Genomic DNA, 19064 nt, shown 5'->3' on the forward strand with positions numbered 1-19064 from the left:
CAGCATTTTTAAATGGCATGACAAAGAACACATTTGTACAGATAGAGCTCTGTACAAATGTTAGCTAATTGGTTGAATATGGTGTGAGAACTTAACTGTTATTGAAAGCACTCTGAAGCAAGCTGCAAAGTAAAATTTGTGGCACCATTCTGTGTACCACAGTACAATGGCAAAAGTGAGAGATGTTCTTGTCTGGGACAGGCCATCAGGAAGAGATGCCCAGATCATGAGTTCCTTATGAGACATGGCATAGGCACAGGTCAAATGTAAACATGGGAAAATTCAGATGCATAGGAATTTTCAATGTGGTATTTAAATAGTTCAGCAGTTTGGGTATTTTGTCCTGCATTTCACTCTGTAAATGCATTTGCAGAGTAAAATTTGTGCTATATTTGTGACACACAAACTGTATTCCTGCAGCCAAATAATTGCATTATTCTCTGGTGCATAACTGGCCATACAGACAATTAATATACTTGCTTTTATGTGGTGCTCTCTGAAGTATTCCACAGAATGGAAATAAACAAGCCAATAATTTGAATCAGATTATCAGTCTATCTTTCAAAAAAGTTAGTAGCTTCTCTACAAGATAGAAGATATCCTTTTTCAGCTAGAGAATTTCAAATAACGCATGATGAGGGAAGAAAGCATTGCAATGGTTACTCCTGTTGTAATGGAAAACCGTATGGTGAGTTTAGAATGTACTGAGTAGCTCCTTATTGGCTTAGTGTAATTTTTATTTTGTGTAATTGTGTTTTATTTAGTGTAATTTTTATTTTGTAATGGTTAAGACAGCAATTCTACTATCTCTTTCCCACCCATCCTTGGGGTGACCTGTGTTTTCACTTGAGTGGGACAGTTGAAAACCTTCTACAATTGCCAAAATGAGGGTTGTTAACAAAGCAGAATGCTTTGTACAACACAAAATATGTTTGAAATATGACACGAGTGTTTCCAATGGCTGCTGTAATTAATGTTTTTTGTTTGGGGTTTTTTTTGTTATTTCTTTAGAGGTCTGGCAGTACTTTAGGAGGGCTTGGTGGGAAGAATTGTGGGAAAATTATTTTGTAAAACTGTTTCAATTCTTGCATAGCCAATCTGGATTCAGTTGCTATAGCTGAGTAGTTTAAAAACTTTTTAACTGTTGATATTACACTATAATGAACACTGTAATAATTTTGTCAGTGTCACAGAAAAATGTCCTAACTAAAAAATTAGCCAAGTTTAAGGAGTTGGGGTTTCAAACCATAAAAAAAGAGAAAATCTCAATGCTGGATCAGATTTCTTAAAATGTTTAATTAAGAAGCTAGTCCAGCATTTGTTTAGCTAGATATAGATACTATCCTTGAACTACCTGAAAAGCTCCATCTCTACCCAGCTTTTATTACCACATCCAAAACACAGAGATTACTTTCATTTCTGAGAGGTGGTAAGTTGAGTAAAAGCATATGAGGTTAAAGCAAACTGTTCTACAGTGCACATAACTGGTTGGGCAGTTAAGTGTGAGAGCAGAGGATTTGGTTTGTCAAAGAACAGAAAGGAGAATGCTGAAAATTAATTTGTTATAATGAACAGGTGCAAGAAGCACTTCTGGAGGACTTGGAATAATTTTTGCACTCTGGGATAGCTACTCCAGTTAATGTTTCTGTGCCTTCATTGTCATTGTGCATGCATCTGGAGATGCATTGTCTCCCATGAAAGGGTAATCTAGCCTGTTTTATAGTAACAGCTCTTTTTCCTGGAAACAGTGAACTATCAGATTTTGCAGCATGTGGAACAAAAGGCTCCTTTGCTGCGTCTCAGAATAAGATTACAGTTGTCACATTTCTCCTTCATCAGCGTGCCTGACACTTCAGAGTATGGCTCAGACTTCCCTTTGTTAATGGAACAGAAAGAGGATCTTTATACTCTTCCATAATTAGTAGTTTTTATTTTTCCTACACTTTGCTGTTCAATGCACATGACCTATGCCTAAATCCCCTTCAGGATTTAGTTTCAAAAGTTAGGTTTCAGTTAACTGAAACTTGAGCATCCTTCTCAAAAAATTTCATCTATAAGAAGTGTTAATCATAATGGAGATTAAAAAAAATTATGCCAGCTTTGTGAATACTCTGTGCAACACTGTTGACTGGAAAACCAGAGAAAACAATCAAATGCAGGTTTGTCTCTTAAACTAGAGTGGTGAGTTAGAGCTGCTGCTGAGGATGGGCCAGGCAGGGATGGCACTGGTATGCTTTCTTCTTGGTATGCTTCAGAAGAAAGATGGACAATACTAGTAACTGAAATAAAAGCAGTACTCACTTCTGGGGAATAGGTACAGAGATCTGGAGCAAGCATGTTGCTTCCAGGCTTTGTGTCCAAACCCAGGTATCTCAGCAGCAAAAAATCACAAGGTTTCCTGAATAAGATGTAGGTAACTTAGAGAACAATTCCTGATGTACCTTTACTATCAATTGAATCTTGCTGTTAGTAAATCAAGCGTTTTTTGGCTCTATGCACCTCAGCTTATTAAAAGTGTTGACGAAGTTGCATCAGCATGACTAGAAATAAAAAGGTACTTGGTATTTTAATTTAAACAGCTTTTAGGGCTTCCATTGTAGAAGGCAGGCTTATCTTTTTAAGCTTCTTTTCCGTAAGGGAAAGTGAGGAGTTTGTTCAGCTTCTGTGTACAGAAAAAATACATTTAGACATTCTTTGCATAACTGTGGGGAAGCAGGGGTTGCTAGGTTTCTCATTGTTCATCTGATTTCTTAATCTCATAATACAAGTTAACTGTGAAAATACTCAGTGAAAAGTACCCACTGGAACTATGAAGAAATGGTCTGTGTTGTACTGGGTTCCCTCACCACGTGCTTTTGAGTTTGTGTTGAAGACGCATATGTTGTTCCATGCGCTTATACCATGGCAAGTGACCAGTAGTGACTGAGTAACAGATACTTTGTAAATATTCACAGCTTCAGTGGCTGTTCTTGACATAGGTGGCTTAAAATTGCCTTTTGCTGTTATTTCTTTTCATGCATTTTGATCTGTATTCTGAAAACCTGTCTCTTCATTTTTTCCCTCTGTGTGTGTGTTCCAGTGACTTTATAACATGCAAGGCACTGATACCAGGGGGAGCTCCCCGGCATTCCTCCGTCCTCAGAACGGGAGCAGTCACAGGTCTTCGGGGTACGTCCCGGGGAGAATTGCCCCTCTCCGTCCCCCGCCGCCTTCACAGAGCCATGCTGCAGCAGAATTTACCTCGGTGAGACAGGAAGCCCAGACAAGACTCCCGTCCTTACCAGTGGAGCAGCACCGCCGACATGCAGAAGCCAACAGACACAAAAATACTCTTATTTGTTCTGCCGTTTCTAGCCTTTCACTTTTTGTTGCACTGGGGATTTTTTTGGGAATAGCTTCAAAGTATGCTCCAGATGGTAAGTTCATTAAGAAAATCATCCTAGAAGTTACACTACCTGTGAACATAACTCAATAATTTAGCGTCAGGATTATTGTTGAAAGATAATAGGACACTCACTGTGATTTTAAGATCAGAGGAGGCAGAGACTGGGGGCAAAGATCAGCTCCTTTTTTGTTATCACTGTTGTTTTTATTACATATGGTTTAATTTACCTACATGAAACAGAAAGACATAGCAGTAAATAAAGATTAATGGTGAGGGGAGAAAGAGGCATGAATGTTTTATAAGCATAGTTATTTGTATCTGCAGAAGCTGTCTCATCTGTTCATGAATTGTAGACAAAACTAAATCCTGTCTGTTTCAGCAGTAACTAAGGAAGATAGTAAAAAAGTGTTAAAGTCAAATTATTTAAAAGTCTTTGAGAACCTATGCTAATAGTATGTGTTTGTTTTGTTTATATGCAAATTGGGCAGGGACCTCTTTTATATATTAGCCCTGACTTTTTGTTTTCAGCTCATCTTAGAAAACTGGGCAACTCTTTTGGAATTTGGAGAATCTCTGAAATGTGTCAGTTGTTTTAAGGCATCAACAGGTCATGTGACCACAAAGTGTACATCCCTCTAGTCAATTACTCCTAGAAGATGGTATGAGGCGTAGTTGCTAAATATTGGTAGTACGGTTTGGAGTGTGGGTTGTTTTGGTGACTTTGTTTGGAAGTCAGAAGCTTTCTAGAAACTAAACAAGATTTTGAATTGAAACTGTTGGCTACTGTAATAACAGACTTCTCAGTGGCTTTTGACATAGTAATCAAAAAGATGCTGTTTCCAAAGTCAGTGCAACATAGGCTGAACAAATCAGATAACCAACTGAAGGTTTCAGATGACAGTACAAAATAAATGCACATATCCAACTGAAATGCTCTTTGTGGTGGCTTGCTGAGATACCTCCTTGGGTGAAGTTGCTGAACTTTCCTAATAAATTACGAAGGAAAATAACAAAACCTTAGGGACTAGTAAGTGGAGGATCATTCCTCTGTTATGATACATACTGCTGGTAATGGGTACATATGCATTAAGTACTTTGGTTGCAGATTCCAGAGGAGACTGGAGGGTGACTTACCAGTTAACACTCTGAAGTATTTTGGAGTGCAGCCAGGCTCTTCTCGGTGTTGTTGTGCAGTAAGGCAAGAGTTAATAAGAAGCTCCACCTTAATATGAGGAAGAATTTTACTGTGTGAGTGACCTTAAGCTGGAGCAGATTGCCCAGAGAGGCTGTGGAGTATCACTGGAGCTACTCCACAACTGTCTGAACGCAATTCCATGCAATGTGCTCTGGGATGACTCTGCTTAAGCAGGGAGGCTGGACCAGATGACCCACTGTGCTCCCTTCCAACCCTATTTATTCTGTGATACTGTGAAACCCTGACACAAGAGAAACTCCTACAGGGACTAAGGAAAGCCTGGCTGATGTTTTAATCTTGCAGTATGGATGTTGCAGAAACTCCCCAAAAGTTTCCCAGCAGTTTGAAATGTTAATGTGCATAAACATAATAGCTCTGACCCAAGCACGTGTGGTACTACAGTGATCAACACCTGTTCCACTTAGGTGTGCTTTTCTTCGGGACTAGTTGGAAATCCATATTGTCAGAACTTTTAATGGCTGTTTAAAAGGCAGTGGAAGGAATGTGGCACTTGGTAGTAAATGCATGTAAATTCTAAACCTCTACCGTACTTTCCCCGAAGGGAAGATGCTGCTTGTCAGCATTTCTGTTCTTGCTTATCAGCTGGTTTCTGTTTCCACCATGCTTCTGTATTCCTGACTCATCTAAGGAGTCCTGAACACTGGAGATCAATGGAAATGCAATTTCCTTCCCCATTTCCCCAGGCCTCTGATGCAAGGTTAAGCTGGGGAGACAGGGAAAAGTTCTTCACTCTTCCAGCTCTCAGCTGGACCTTGCCTAGAGTAAACAGGATCCTCAGAAAATGTAGCTGAAATGTAGCTGCCAAAGTCTTACAAACTTCTGCTGAGCATAATATAACACTGATAAGTTTTTCCCAGAGGCCTTAAGAGTTCTAGGCATGGTGTCTAAACAAGTAGAAAGTAACTATTTAGTTGTATCTTGAGAACTGTTCCCTGCTTATCTTTTTCTCCTGTCAAATTTCTCTCCATGAAAGGTTCTAGCATTGGACTTTTTTTTTGGTCAGGATGCTTTCTTGTGGGGGGGATGGTGTACTTTTCCTCCACTACTTGCAGAAATTCTACTTTGCCCCTCAGCTCCAATAGAAGCTACTAAACCTGAAGGAATGCTGACCCATTTTTACAGAAATGTTTGAAGCAGAGGCTTGACTTGAAAAATTTTCAACATGGGTGCCTAAATTTGGCAAGATCATCACTACCTAACAGTTTCTGCTCTGTACTTCTGTTTTTATTTAACTTTAAAGGCAGTAACTGTTATCTGTAAAATCTACTTCATAATTTTGGAGATAACATATGGTGAAGTTCTAAATATTTGATGTGTTCATGTGGCCCACCACAACTGCTAAGGGAGAATTTCAAAATACTTTTGCTAAACCTCTGATCTGCTTGCCAAAAAGTTGACCCACTGTGCCCCTAAAGCATGTTTACTTTACAAGAGTGCCTGGTTCTGATTCTGATAGCTTTCTTGCTGGATTGTAATGTACAATAGATTTTAAAATATTTTCTTTTTTTTTTATTCACTGTTTTATACGTCTTCTTTCTGATTCAAAAGGAAAATACATGTTCACTAGATCTTTTCTTCTGTGAATCACACTAAGCAGAAGTCATCAGGTTGCTGACTCATGGTTTCCTCACGGCTGCCCTTTGCTACCGGCCAGGAAATAAGTGTTTCTTCACAGTGCTTGTGTGTGTGGTGTCTGGGGAAAAGGGATTAGGGACTCTGCATGAGTCAGGCAGTAGACTTGCCTTTATCTACTGAATGCTCAGCAGTCTTGCTGAGTGCAGCTCTCCTGGCTTTTCAGTTTTTCTTCATGTTGAATTACATTTTCTGAAAGCTGTCTTCATAGGTTCCTCCCAAAAGATTTTATTTTGTTTTTATTATCATAATACTACTTGTCTGCCTTCTGCCCTTTCTGCAGTTTGCTAATTTTTCCCCACTGGTAGTCAAATCTTGGTTTATGTGGCTTTCCTGAGTTGGGAGGGATTTGAAATGCGGACAGTTAATACCAAAGGAAAAACATTTCTGTTTGCAAAACTAAGGCTGGCTTGTATTAAACTTGTGGATAGGTTTTGGTTTCTTTAGTTATTGCAAGAATGGACTATTTCTGATAGCTTTTTGCTTCTGAAGTAGTACTTCAGAAGTGTGGGTGTATTTCTTCAGAAGACAGGATGTGAAAAGGCTATTTTGGCTGTTAACCTCAGTTGGCCTGCTAACATCTTTATTTTGGCAACTTTTTGGTTGTCTTTTGCACAGGAAAAATATCTTTAAATTTTTTAATTTTCATTTTTAATTTTGATAAGATAAGCCAAGGAATCTGCTTTCCAGTTTTTATAGTGTGTCTATGCTTCCACATTACTCAGATGCTTAATTTGTTAAAGAGGTGCGTGGTATAAATACTACATTGCTGTAACTTTGTCTGAAATCATACAAGCCTGTCACTTCTTGCTGTTGTCTCTTCTTCCCTGGCCTTGTAGCTCAGTTTATAGCCTGTGTGGTGTCATGGCTTTCAGCAAGGATTGCGTGTGTCTTTGCTCTTGTTTGTAGCCTGATATTTAAGCTGACTTCCTAAGGGGTACAAATGTTTATGTTAGATCCAAATGTCTCATGTCCCGGGAAACTGCTCTAGCTAGGTTTATACTAAATATCTTAGGTTTTATACTAAATATCTTCTGGGAGTCTTGTCCCTCCTGCAAACTTCCACTGAGAGAATGATTTAAATGCTTAAAAGTAAGAAGGGATCAGCCTTTCTCATAAGGTTGAGACCTTGAGGGGGTGGGATATTTAGATGCTCTATAACCATGTTAGCCTAGTTAGCTGCCCTAAGGCTTTCAGTGCTCAGTGATTGCTCTCTGTCTGACTGCATTCTGCTTATCTCTTCTTATCTATAACAGGTGACCTAGCAAATAAGAGAAAAATCACATGGGGTTCCAAAGTATCTATGGTCAACGTGTGGTCAATACTAGTTTAATTCAGTACAGAATGCTTTCTTACCCCGATACTTTGGCTGTTTTTCAGGTGTCTTTTTGGCTAATCAAATGCAATGACTGCTGTGTCAAAACCACAAAAGGATGTGGGAGTCCTTTGTGGGTGACTGACCCTTTCTTACTTCTGTTCATCCTAATGCTGCCTTGATTGGTGTGATGATGTTTGTTTTTTAAAATGTTTTCACATTGTATTGCAGAGAATTGTCCTGATCAGAATCCTCGCCTTAAAAACTGGAGCCCTGGAAAAGATCCTGAAAAACAAGTTATTATCAAAAAAGGGGATTTGTTTCGTCTGAACTCAGATGCTACAGTACACTCTATAGTTATACAGGATGGAGGTATGAAAAAGCAAGATGAACACCTTGCTTCAGTGTCCTGCATATTTTTTACTTCTGTGATTGCACAAAAAATAAACCAGCAAATGCTTAGGAAGATGAATCACAATTGGTAGTAGTTACTTTCTCACGTATTCTTAAATACATGTAAGAGCATAACAGCTTAATTCATGGGTGTGAAAATAAATCTGTAATTTTTCTCTTGTTCTTTCTGCAAAATGTGGTTATTTGAGTCTCTCTGAATTTTGCTTTGATGTACAGAAATATTTTTTTTCCTTTAGGTTTACTTGTTTTTGGTGATGATAAAGAAGGTTCTAAAAATATTACCTTGAGAACTCGATTTATCCTGATAAAGGATGGTGGAATGCTTCATGTTGGAGCAGAGAAATGCCGCTATAAATCCAAAGCAACTATTATTTTGTATGGGAAGTCAAACGAAGGTGCTGATATGCCAGAATTTGGCAAAAAATTTATTGGTGTGGGCCCTGAAGGAACGTTGGAGTTGCACGGGCACCAGAAGTTATCATGGACTCTTCTGTCAAAGACTATATATTTCTCAGGGCTGGCCTATGGTCATTACACATTTAAAAAGAATTTTTCCCGAGGACTAAATGTTAGAGTGATCGATCAGGATACAGCGGAGGTTTTGGAAGTGCTGAAGTTTGATACTCATGAATTTGCAGAGGAAAGCTTAAAGCTCCAGAACTTACTGAAAAATGGGCATCCTGGTCGCATTATTGCTATTGCTGTAGGAGATTCAGCTGCTAAAAATCTTTTGGAGGAAACCAGAGTGACTATTCAAAATCTTCTGGGAAGTAGGTTTGTCAGAGGATTAAGTTACAGGTAAGTAATTTATTTTCCCCTTTGTGTTGATTAAAGATGACATGCAGATTCTGCTGTGGGGGATTTGTTAAACTTTGACAGTTTATCATAAAGTTTTCAGAGAGTTCTTGTGTTGTACGTAGAGCTGCAGTAATAGTATTCAGTTAGCAGTACAGTGCAGAGACTGGTGTCTGTGTGACATACTTTTTTACTTACTCAAAATTACTTGCTTTCACTGTTCTTTATAGAAATTAAACTAAGACATAGACAGGTAACACTTGCTAGGTGAAGCTTTTAATTGTATGACATTGGAAGAGCAATGAGTGCAACTAAAGGATCTCTAAGGTTCCTTCTAACCCAAAATGTTATTTCTAAGGGATACTAATCCCAGGTATCAACATCTTATTCATACTCCTGCACTGTTGAAATAAAAGTATGTTACCTCTCCATAGAGTTCTCACAGGAGCTGACCTGTCAAATTATTTTATGGTTGAAATGCAGTTACAAGGTGTTTCTGTCTTTTGACCATTCCTTTCAATTGGCCAGGATTTGGATGGTGAGACAGTAGAAAAAGTATAACAGGAGTTATTAAAGCAAGAAACTTACACTGCTCCTCATTGCTCTTCATTTTGTTGTTGCAAATGGCTTTTTGCAGTGCATGTTCTGAATTTGGCTTTGTGCCACAGAGGGTTGTCCACTCTGCTCTGGGCAGCACAAAGCAATGTGCCCTCATGGCCATGAAGGTCCTGGCTAGTATCAGCAATAGTGTGGCCAGCAGGACCATGGCAGTGCTGTACTGGGCACTGGTGAAGCCACCCCTTGAGTCCTGTGTCCAGTTCTGGGCCCCTTACTACAATACTGATGTGCTGGAGTGTGTCCAGAGAAGGGCAATGGAGCTGGGGAAGAGTCTAGAGTGTAGTAAGTCATATGAAGGGCTGCTGAGGGAGCTGAGAATGTTTAGCCTGCACTAAAGGAGGTTCAGAGGGGCCTTATTTGCTCTCTACAAGCCTGGTGGGGGTCAGCATCTTTTTCTAGGCAACCAGTGACAGAACAAGAGGATGTAACCTTAAACTACATCAGGAGAGTTTTACAGTTTAACATAGGAGAAATTTCTTAAGGGAAAGGGTTATTAAGCATTGGAACAGACTGTCCAGGGAGATGGTGGAGTCATCATCCCTGGAGGTGTTCAGGAAATGACTGGATATGGTACTTGGTACCATGGTCTAGTTGACAAGGTGGCCATTGGTCAAAGGCTAGACTTGATGATCTTAGAGGTATTGTCCAGCCTAATGAATCTGTGATTCTGAGTTAACAATATAAGTGCAAAGTATACCCAGTTTGTTGTTGTTCTATTGGGATGGTGTTGTATAACCTCTTTGTATTGTCCAGTGTTTTCCAGGAAATTGGTCATTTGGTTTTTCCGTTCTATTCTTATCCCTTGCTATCCCCTGACATCTGGATTCCAGTTAGTTTCCTCCCTGTGCTTTGGCAAAGGCGTGTCAGTCAGGATGGCATGTTCTGACCTCAGTTCCCATCAGGATTACATTTGTGTCCCTGGCTGTGTAAGCACAGGGGTGTGGAATGGAATGCTCTTGCCTCTGAAGCAGTTTGGCCAAAAGTGCCAGGACCTGGATGCTCTATAGTAGAATACCAGTTCCTGAAAGCAGCAAAGCCTGTATGGCTTCACATTGCTCAGACTGTGGTGCAGCCAGCCCAGCATGTCCTGAGAGGTGTATGTTTCTGGGATTTGTCTCTGCCCATGACCTCCTCACAGTTTGTCTGAAATGAGGAACTGCATCATGTAACTGGGAAAAAGCTGCCTTTTTTGCCTCCCCGTGGAACTGATCCTTGTCTGCTTTCCTTAGTTGATAAAAGCTCTGTAAACACATAAAACTGTTCTGCAGTGGAAGATAGGCAAGAAGCTGTCCCTGATGGGTTGCTCAGGAAAAGCAGGTCATTTTCTTAAACCTCTCATGGTAGTGAAAAAGATATCAGCATGGGGGTGAATACTCCATTACAACCCTCTCCCCTTCTACTTCTTCCACCAACACATAGAATGCAAAACATGCATCAAAAAAACTTTATTTTAAATGTTGGTATGTGAAATGTTCAGCTTGTTTGCTGCTGCTACTAAAAAGCTAGCCCAGTAGGTACTTCTGTAAACATGTATGTTTATGTATTTCTGTGAACATGTTAATGCTAAAGTATTGTTTGGCTTTTTGATCCCAATCAACACAAACATCAAGAAGGGTTAAAATCAAGGCAACTGGATTGAAGGTGGGTTTAATATCTGCCTTTGAATTAATCATTAGCAACAGACTGCAATCCAGCTGTTTTCACTTGGGGTGAATGATTCAACTTTAATGATTTAAAATTGTCTGGCTTTTTTATGATGATCTCTACTGCTTCTTTGCACACATGGTTATGGCATTACAGAGCAGTAAAGGACAGCAAAATAAACTTGTTTTTTTTTAACTTGGTGGCAGCTATCTGTGGTGCATGGTTTGCTTTCAATTTCCAACCACTCACACATGAGTGCTATATTGTATGAAAGTTGTGTAACAGCATGCATTTCCTTTTCTGGTTCTGAGCACCCTGAAAGATTCAAAAGCTGTTGCCTGTCTGGCATGGGGGTGAGCACCAGTGGCTGTGGTGGTGCTGGCTGTGTCCATCCCTCCTGGCCTGAGGAACCTGTGGTCCTCTGGAGTCCTGACTGCTCCTTTGGGGTGTTGCTGGCAAATGGCAGGAACATTGGCACGGACTCCTGCTCTTCCTGGGCCCTGCTAAAGTTGTTTGGGAGTAGGATCCTGTGTGACTTTTGTCACACATCTCTAGCAATTTGCTTTGGAAAAATGTGTATCTTGTTGAATGTTTTACTAGAAATGTATATGAAAGCCCTCTCCAGTAAGAGTTCTTGTCTGCCAATTTGTGTGTATGACTCCCAGTTATTTTAAACTTTTTTTCCACTGCTGTTACATCTGCCCATTTCCTTCTACATTTTGAAGTTGCATTTTAAAATTAATTTGGAAGAGCAAGCAAAAGGGTTTTTTATGATCTCTATACTCCTTGCCTTTCCTGGTTTTGTAAAGAATTTTGAAAGGGCCATTATATTTAAACATTTACTTTTGATTTTCACAGGCAAGCCTGGGCTTTAGTTGGTGTCATAGGTGGTGGAAATTCTTCCTGTAATGAATCAGTGAGAAACTATGAAAACCACAGCACTGGTGGGAAAGCTCTTGCTCAGAAAGAGTTTTTCACAGTGGATGGTCAGAAGTTCGTTGTGAGAGCTTACAGCGAATGGAATGATGGTAGGAAAGTGTTTTGTGAAATTCTACATTTGAGGGAAAAAGAAAAAAATACTTCATATGCTGTTTTTTCACTAAAACTTCTGGTTGTAATTTAAATTTTTGAATGCTCCTATAAGTTGTTTTCTCTTGCTATGGATGAAATAGGAGAACACAATTCTTCAGTACTACCTATTTCTCACTCTGTTTGTATATAATGTGTGAGCAGCATAATATTGAGTCTTAAATTCAAGTATATTTAGATGAAGATAGGAGTCTAATAAGTTTTGACACTTTTAAAATTCATTTTCATAATCTGGCAGATCATGTAGATTTTCAGCTTCTGAGATGTTGATTATGGTACAAAAAAAAGAAAAACACAACCCAAACTTTAGAAGCCAAAAGAAAGTTTTTATTCTTGTTACGATTTTTGGTTGCTCTTAGAGTGCTGAATTTTAGGCAGCTGTTCAGGTACAAAGTTGAATCCGTGGTATAAAAAGCTAGAAGACCTACCACTTGCTTGCTTTTATCCTTTTTTTTTTTTTTGATTTAAGATATCTTAGATCTGTGTTTTTATGGGTAATAATCCCTTTCTGTTTTTAGAATTACTAAATGCTATTGTGTTTCCTCAAAATTTTTTTATGGTAGTTATAAATTTATTTGTTAGGCAGTTGAGCTATTTGGTACTACTCCTTTACTGTTCTTGATAGCCCCATGAAAATGTAAAGACTTACATTAAAAAAAAAAAATCTACCAAAATACGTCTTTTACTTACTGGTGCTGTAGCATTAGATTCAAGAGTTAGCAAAAGTGGCTGAACTTTTGCAAATTCATCATGAGCCAGTGAAAGTCTATGTGTATGCTACTTAGTCTGCCAAACTCTTCCATTAGTTGTGCTTAGAAAAGAAAGTCCTCTATTTTGTTTTCCATGTCCTTGATTACATCTGTACAGTTTAAAACAGCAAAAAAATGTCACTTGAAAAAAGCAGAGGTAGCTGGACCTACAAATTATTGCCATATGATACTAGGGTTTTTTGAAGAAAAAAAAAATCATGGTTTATTCCAGTCACCATTAGTTTCTGTGTTTTCCCTTTGCTTTGTTTGAGATCCAATAAGTAAGCAAGCTGTAAAGACATCTCACACTGGCATGTTTGAGGGAAGAGCTGTACTTTGAGGGCTTTGGGGCCTGCAAAATGTCTTATATATTTTGTTAGTATCTTCTTGGGAATTGTTTCATATAAAGGCGAGTATAATCTTTGTTTCCTTTTCTTTTATTTTTTAATTAGGTGTCCCAATATCAGGCTTCCAGGTGGAAGCGGTGGGTGGAGTAATACTGAACCTTCTGGATGATGTTAGTAGTTGGGAGCCTGGAGACAGGATTGTGGTTGCGAGCACAGACTATTCAATGTATCAGACAGAGGAATTCACCCTCCTTCCCTGCACAGAGTGCACCAAGCATCAGGTTAAAGTCAAAGGTATGAGAGCAGTCACCACCTGAAGATCAGTGTGAAGTATGTGTTTGCTGCTGGACAGGCCCTTGCAGTGTCAGCAGTAAAGAGCAGCCTTTTCTCAAATCGCTGTATGGCTTTGTTACCACATACACGGATGTGTAATTCTCCTTGTTATGAAATGACTCAGTATGTCAGGTCTGCCTCACAGCTCACCATGCTAACTTTTCTTTCACATTTCTTCCCAGGCTCATTGAATACCTTTTTTTTTTTTTTTCCAGTGGGGTTAGGCTTGTTTTCCTTCCTTGGCTCCTTTCTGTCTTTTCACATGCTTGAATAGCTGTTGTGGTCATTCTTGTTTCTCTTGCCTTTAGTGTCACTCTTGTCTTTTGAACTGGTATCATTATAATTTTTTTCTGTTGTTACTAAAAAAAGTAGAAATGAAAACAGGAAGGAAAAAATTGCAATCTTTGAACCCATAGCTTTTTTTTTTTCCTCCTTTCCCTCAGTCTCCTTTTTACCACCTCCCCAACAAAATGGTTATAAAATAAGTGGCCCTTCCAAGATTCTGCTCTCACAGGATATCCCTGAGTAGTTGCAATCTGTTTTTCTTTTGGGTGTGATGCACAAGTAAATGGTCATGCATGTTGTTGACCATTTCCTTTTTATTATCTGAGTCATTCTGCTTGACATCACAAGAGCCTCCCCTGGGACTGGCTTGCCAGCTATGCTGGCGTCTCTGTTTTCCTTCTGCTGCTCCACACCTGCTCCATGGTACCACCCTCCCCCTTCGTGTCCTCCAGCTTCTGGTCTGGAGCTTCCCTTCTCACTCCTGGTGGGCTGCAGCATCAGTCCTTAGCACAAACTAACAAGTGTTGTTCTGCAGTGTTAGTTTGCAGCAGCTCATGGGTGCTCTTTTCAGTCTGGTTTTGTCCCATTAATTTCTGCACAGTGCAACTTCCTCTTCTTCAAAGTGCTCTTCATCATACTGGGAAGTTCTCTGTCAACACCCTCAGATTTCCCTGTACACCTCTGCCTTAAGGGATTGCCAGTCTGGCTGTCCTGGTGGTGGTGAAATTTGCTTCTCTCACATTTGTTAGCACGGGTCATGTATGTTGTACTGCATTGAGGAATCTCAAGTGTGAGGAAAGTATATCCACGTTTATGTGATTGCACCATCAGAGAATACCAGAATGCCTAACTTAGTGCTATTGAACATGATATTTCCTGGGCTTTGTTCTTATGTGTCATGTGGTGTGTTTTATTGGGCACAGTGTTTTAAAGAGCAAACTTAGCTGAAATGTTGCAGCATGAAGTTTAAGAACTTTCTTGTCACCACTGAGTAGTGTGTGTGTAGACTCTATTTCATCTTGGAAATCATGTGCTGTGAAAAAGCAGCTGCTTTTAAAGGTTAAAAAAATCACATTTTCACAAGATACAGAGTAAAACACAAAATCTTGGTGTTTTTTTTTTTTTGAAAGTAAATCCAAACTAAAAAGATATTAAAGGCTTTGAACTTAAAGTCAGCTTTCCCAGTTGGGGTTCTTTGCCACCATCAGTGTAGTTTTCTTTGTCATAGTAATGTATACAGTTTTAAAAAATCCACATGGCACCCTACATATTTGTTCCACAAAGAATGAATTTTCTCTGTAATGGTAAACTTGACATGCTGATGAACACATAATCCTTTGAAATTATTTCTTGCGTTGTTTTACTAGGTTTTTTGCTGGTTTTACCTTTCTGTAGTAGGAAAACCAAAAGGTTGTAGGAGCCCTGGTTGCTCTTTCTGCACTTGATTTCTTGAGTTTCTAGTTTCTAGGGAAAAACAATAGACAAGACTTTAGGGAGAGGAGTGCAGTCCCATTTAAGATGTCTCTTGTCTTTTTAAATCCTCAGAAGCAGATATAGTGTTGGTGTCTCTCTTAGTTCTGTTTCATGTTGTGGTAGTTTTTTTTTAAGGAGGGATAGTGATAATATGTATTCAGGGTATCAATAAATGCATAAATGCATTTTTAAGGTTTACAGAACCAGATAATTTTCTTACTTTCAATGAGAAATTGATTGGGTTTTTGAAGACAGGTATAAAATCAGACTGTAATCTTTTCCCTAATTTCCTTTTTCTTAGGTAGCTGTTCTGAAGATACATAAAGAAGAAATTTAGTTAGGAAAGCAAGTCCTTTTTTCTTTTAGGAGGAGATCAATACAGCATTTTCAAACAGTGTTTTGGCTTCACTTTCAGTTCCTACTTTGTCTTTGAAACAGATTATAAGCAGCTAGCGTATTTTTTTCTTTTAAAGCAAGTCTGCATCTGTGTTTGACTAAAAGTTTGATACATTGGATTAATAAACTCTTCTTTGTTTTTTTCCCATTCTGTTCACAAACTATTGGATCAAAACTATAAGATGCTTGTAAATAAAATGTTGATATTTTTTGAGGATTGATTTCTTAATAAAATGAAAAACACATCTACCATAAGAAAAGTTAAGAGAGACCAACATGTTAAGGAAGGGGAATGCATAGGTTTTGTTGCTGCGGTTATCTTTTTTATTTGTGTAAGTTGATTCTGGTTTTAATCAGTGGTGCCTTTTTTTGGGTTTTTTCCCTCCTGCTTTGGAATTTGTTGTTGGACAGAAAATCCTCAGTTTCCTCATGTTGGAGAAGTAATTGATGGAGTGGACATGAGAGCAGAAGTTGGAGTTCTTACAAGAAACATCGTAATAAAGGGGGAGACAGAAAATACCTGCTATCTTGAAAAGGAGTGTCAGTTCTTCAGTTACGATACATTTGGTGGACACATCAAGGTTTGAAAAATGTTTTAAATTAACTTTCTGTCATGTAAAGGCATATTAAGAACAAAAAGATTAATGTTTAACTTCAAGGGATTAAAAAACTTAAAGAACATCAATTCATTCAGTTGCTTTTTGTGGAAAATTCTTCATTCTTAGCTTTACCCAGATTAGATTTAACTCCTCAAGACTGAATCTGCAAAATTAAAGGAAGGGAAGTAATGCTCAAACTGTTATAGAAACATCCAGCAGGTACTGTAACATTGTATGTCAGGGATTGAACAAGTGACATCCATGCATGTGCATCCTATAACATTACAGAATAAAACTTGACCTCCCTGGCATTTCTCTTCCTTCCTTTCACTGCCTTTGTACCTCCCCAGGTGATGAGCATTGAATCCTAATTCAGATTTCCCATCTGAACCTGAGCACTAGAGAGGCATGGAAGGAGAAGAAACTGACTTTTACTATGGGGTTTTATATTTAGTATCTTAAAAGTCTGAAAGTACTAAGACTCTATAAAGGAAACTGCTTCAGATTTCTTGTATTATGAATAAACAAACCTGAGAGAAAGGAGAGTTCTAGAAACTAATATTTAAACTGGTGTTCAGTTACATTTTTAGATTAAAGATTTGAGCAGCAGTGCTTCAGTGATGCTAGAGAAGTTTGAGGCCTCAAATTTTAATTGCAAATATATTTGTGTTCATTATGTGGTCAACACAGTTTAAATCTCTTTCTAATGTATTTGGATACAGATTTTAATTTCATAGTGGTGGTCATAATAGTGGGAAAGAAAATAAGCCCCATTCTTACTATGTGGCAGCTTTTGTTTTGTGGAAGAAGTTAGGTGGACTCCAGATGTCAAGGGTTCAAGATAATCTAATGAAAGAAGATAATGGCAAGCTGTGAATCTTGTTAAGTGTGACCAAAGTGTAAATAAGCAGACATTCAGTTGTCTGGAAGGTAGAAAAGAAAGCAAACATTTTGACTCATCAAAGTTAAATTGTTCCCAGGAGACTGAGTAGCGAGTGTCTGCTGCCAAATCTAGACTTCAGCACTGAAAGTATTTTTGGCTTATGCTAATCTTATATGCTCAAGTAGAGGGATCCTAGATGTTAAGAAATGTAATAGCTTTTGAACACACTGAATTTCTTACTGGTCACTAGTTTGGTAGCCTAAAGGGGGCTTAGTAGCAGTGAGGAGAGGCAATGATTTGCAGTTTTGGTGCTTCTCAGTAGTTAAGAGCTAGAGATTAAGGATGCCTAAAAGGTCAGGTTTTAACCCTATATGTTAGGTACATATATCCCTCTATATGTTAGGCATGCAAACCTAAGGGTTCAATTAGAGGAGGAGGAAAAAACCGTACTGTCTTCCCTATGAAAATGGATATTTTTGATAAATACTCAGTACAGCTAAATTAATGAAATGAAGTTACAAAAAAGAAAGTAGGGTTTGTTTTTGTTTGGTTTCTGGGTTTTTTTGTTTGGTTTTAAGTCAGGTTAGGTCCTTGCAGTTTAGCTGTTGCATTTGGTTTATGCTTTCATAGCAGGTTAGGTGGAAGAAAATATTTTCCTGCATTACAGCTACAACCCCATTATGACTTTACTTTGTACATAGTAACATTACTGTGAAGTTGTATGATTGTGAGGATTATTTAATATATTCTTTAGTAAAGACATTTCTCTGGAGTGCAGTGTCCAGTTTTGTTTTCTCATTGCAATGAAAACATAGATGCACTGGTCTGAGTCCTGGAAAGGTGGTGTGGCAGTGTGAGATGATGAGTGATGGGGAGTTGAGAGGAGAGATCTTCTTGCTGTCTTCAGGTACTGGTGAGGGTTCAGTGTGGCTACAGCAATTCTTGGAGGTGCACAGCAAGAGGACAAGAGGCAATGGGACCAGGCTTAAAGAAGGCAAATAATGCTCACATACTGGGAAAATGAAAGGGTGGAACCAATTGGTATCATGAGCATCTCTGTGACTGGAGGTATTCTCTGAGCACTGTCTTAGGAAGCTGACCCAGCTTCATAAGCTGGGTCAGCTTCAAACAAGCTTTCAACTGGGCTAGGTATCTCAACAGGTTCCTTTGAAGTTGCATAATTCTGTGGATTTTATTCAGCTAAGGCTGTCCCAGATGGACTGTGCTGGGGCACCTTCTTTACTGACACGCCCAGATATGGGTGACTTCTGTTTGGTTGGACAGTACATGGGAGAATATTTAATCTGACACCTGGTAAAGACCAAACAGTAATTTGGCAATATGTCTGGTGAAAATTCCTCTGTTGTAGCCTCATGGAGATTTAAATTTTGAAATCATATATGAGGAATACAGTTTTGTAAGGCTTCTTGTAGAGCAACACAGTAATGTTTGTTATAACTTGTATGAAGTTGCTACAGGCTAACATAATAAATCTATCTTCTGTACATCTGGGGTAGATGATGTATTAACTTAAAATTTCCATTGATTAAAAAGCAAATTGGTTTTTCCCCTCTGGACTTAATTTTTTTTAGATTTTGAAGAATTTTACATCTGTTCACCTTTCCTATGTGGAATTGAAGCAAATGGGCCAGCAGCAGATTGGAAGTTATCCTGTTCACTTTCACCTTTGTGGGGATGTGGATGAAAAAGGAGGATATACTTTTAAAACTTATCTGGAAGGTCTTTCCATTCATCACTGTTTTTCTAGATGTGTGAATGTTCATGCAACTAATGGCTTGCTGGTAGGTGCACAGAGTGTAAAACCTATTAGGTTGGAATAAATATTATAAAGAGCATTTAGATGTCAAAATAATCCCATCCCTTATGCAAA

At 38.7% G+C, this 19064-nt stretch overlaps 1 protein-coding gene across 2 annotated transcripts in view; it reads left to right on the forward strand.

Moving 5' to 3' along the window:
- The window catches only part of CEMIP2 (cell migration inducing hyaluronidase 2), a 49880-nt gene that overhangs the window by 9447 nt on the left and 21369 nt on the right, over nucleotides 1-19064 (forward strand). For both annotated transcript variants that reach the window (XM_054652632.2, XM_077171041.1), the window contains exons 2-8: nucleotides 3080-3416; nucleotides 7780-7920; nucleotides 8199-8760; nucleotides 11878-12047; nucleotides 13310-13498; nucleotides 16103-16272; nucleotides 18766-18975. In XM_054652632.2, the coding sequence (XP_054508607.2) occupies nucleotides 3092-3416; nucleotides 7780-7920; nucleotides 8199-8760; nucleotides 11878-12047; nucleotides 13310-13498; nucleotides 16103-16272; nucleotides 18766-18975 (1767 nt within the window). In that variant the 5' untranslated portion in view covers nucleotides 3080-3091. The remainder of the gene's footprint in view (nucleotides 1-3079; nucleotides 3417-7779; nucleotides 7921-8198; nucleotides 8761-11877; nucleotides 12048-13309; nucleotides 13499-16102; nucleotides 16273-18765; nucleotides 18976-19064) is intronic.

This window comes from Agelaius phoeniceus, chromosome Z (assembly GCF_051311805.1).
Source record: "Agelaius phoeniceus isolate bAgePho1 chromosome Z, bAgePho1.hap1, whole genome shotgun sequence".
NCBI lineage: Eukaryota > Metazoa > Chordata > Aves > Passeriformes > Icteridae > Agelaius > Agelaius phoeniceus.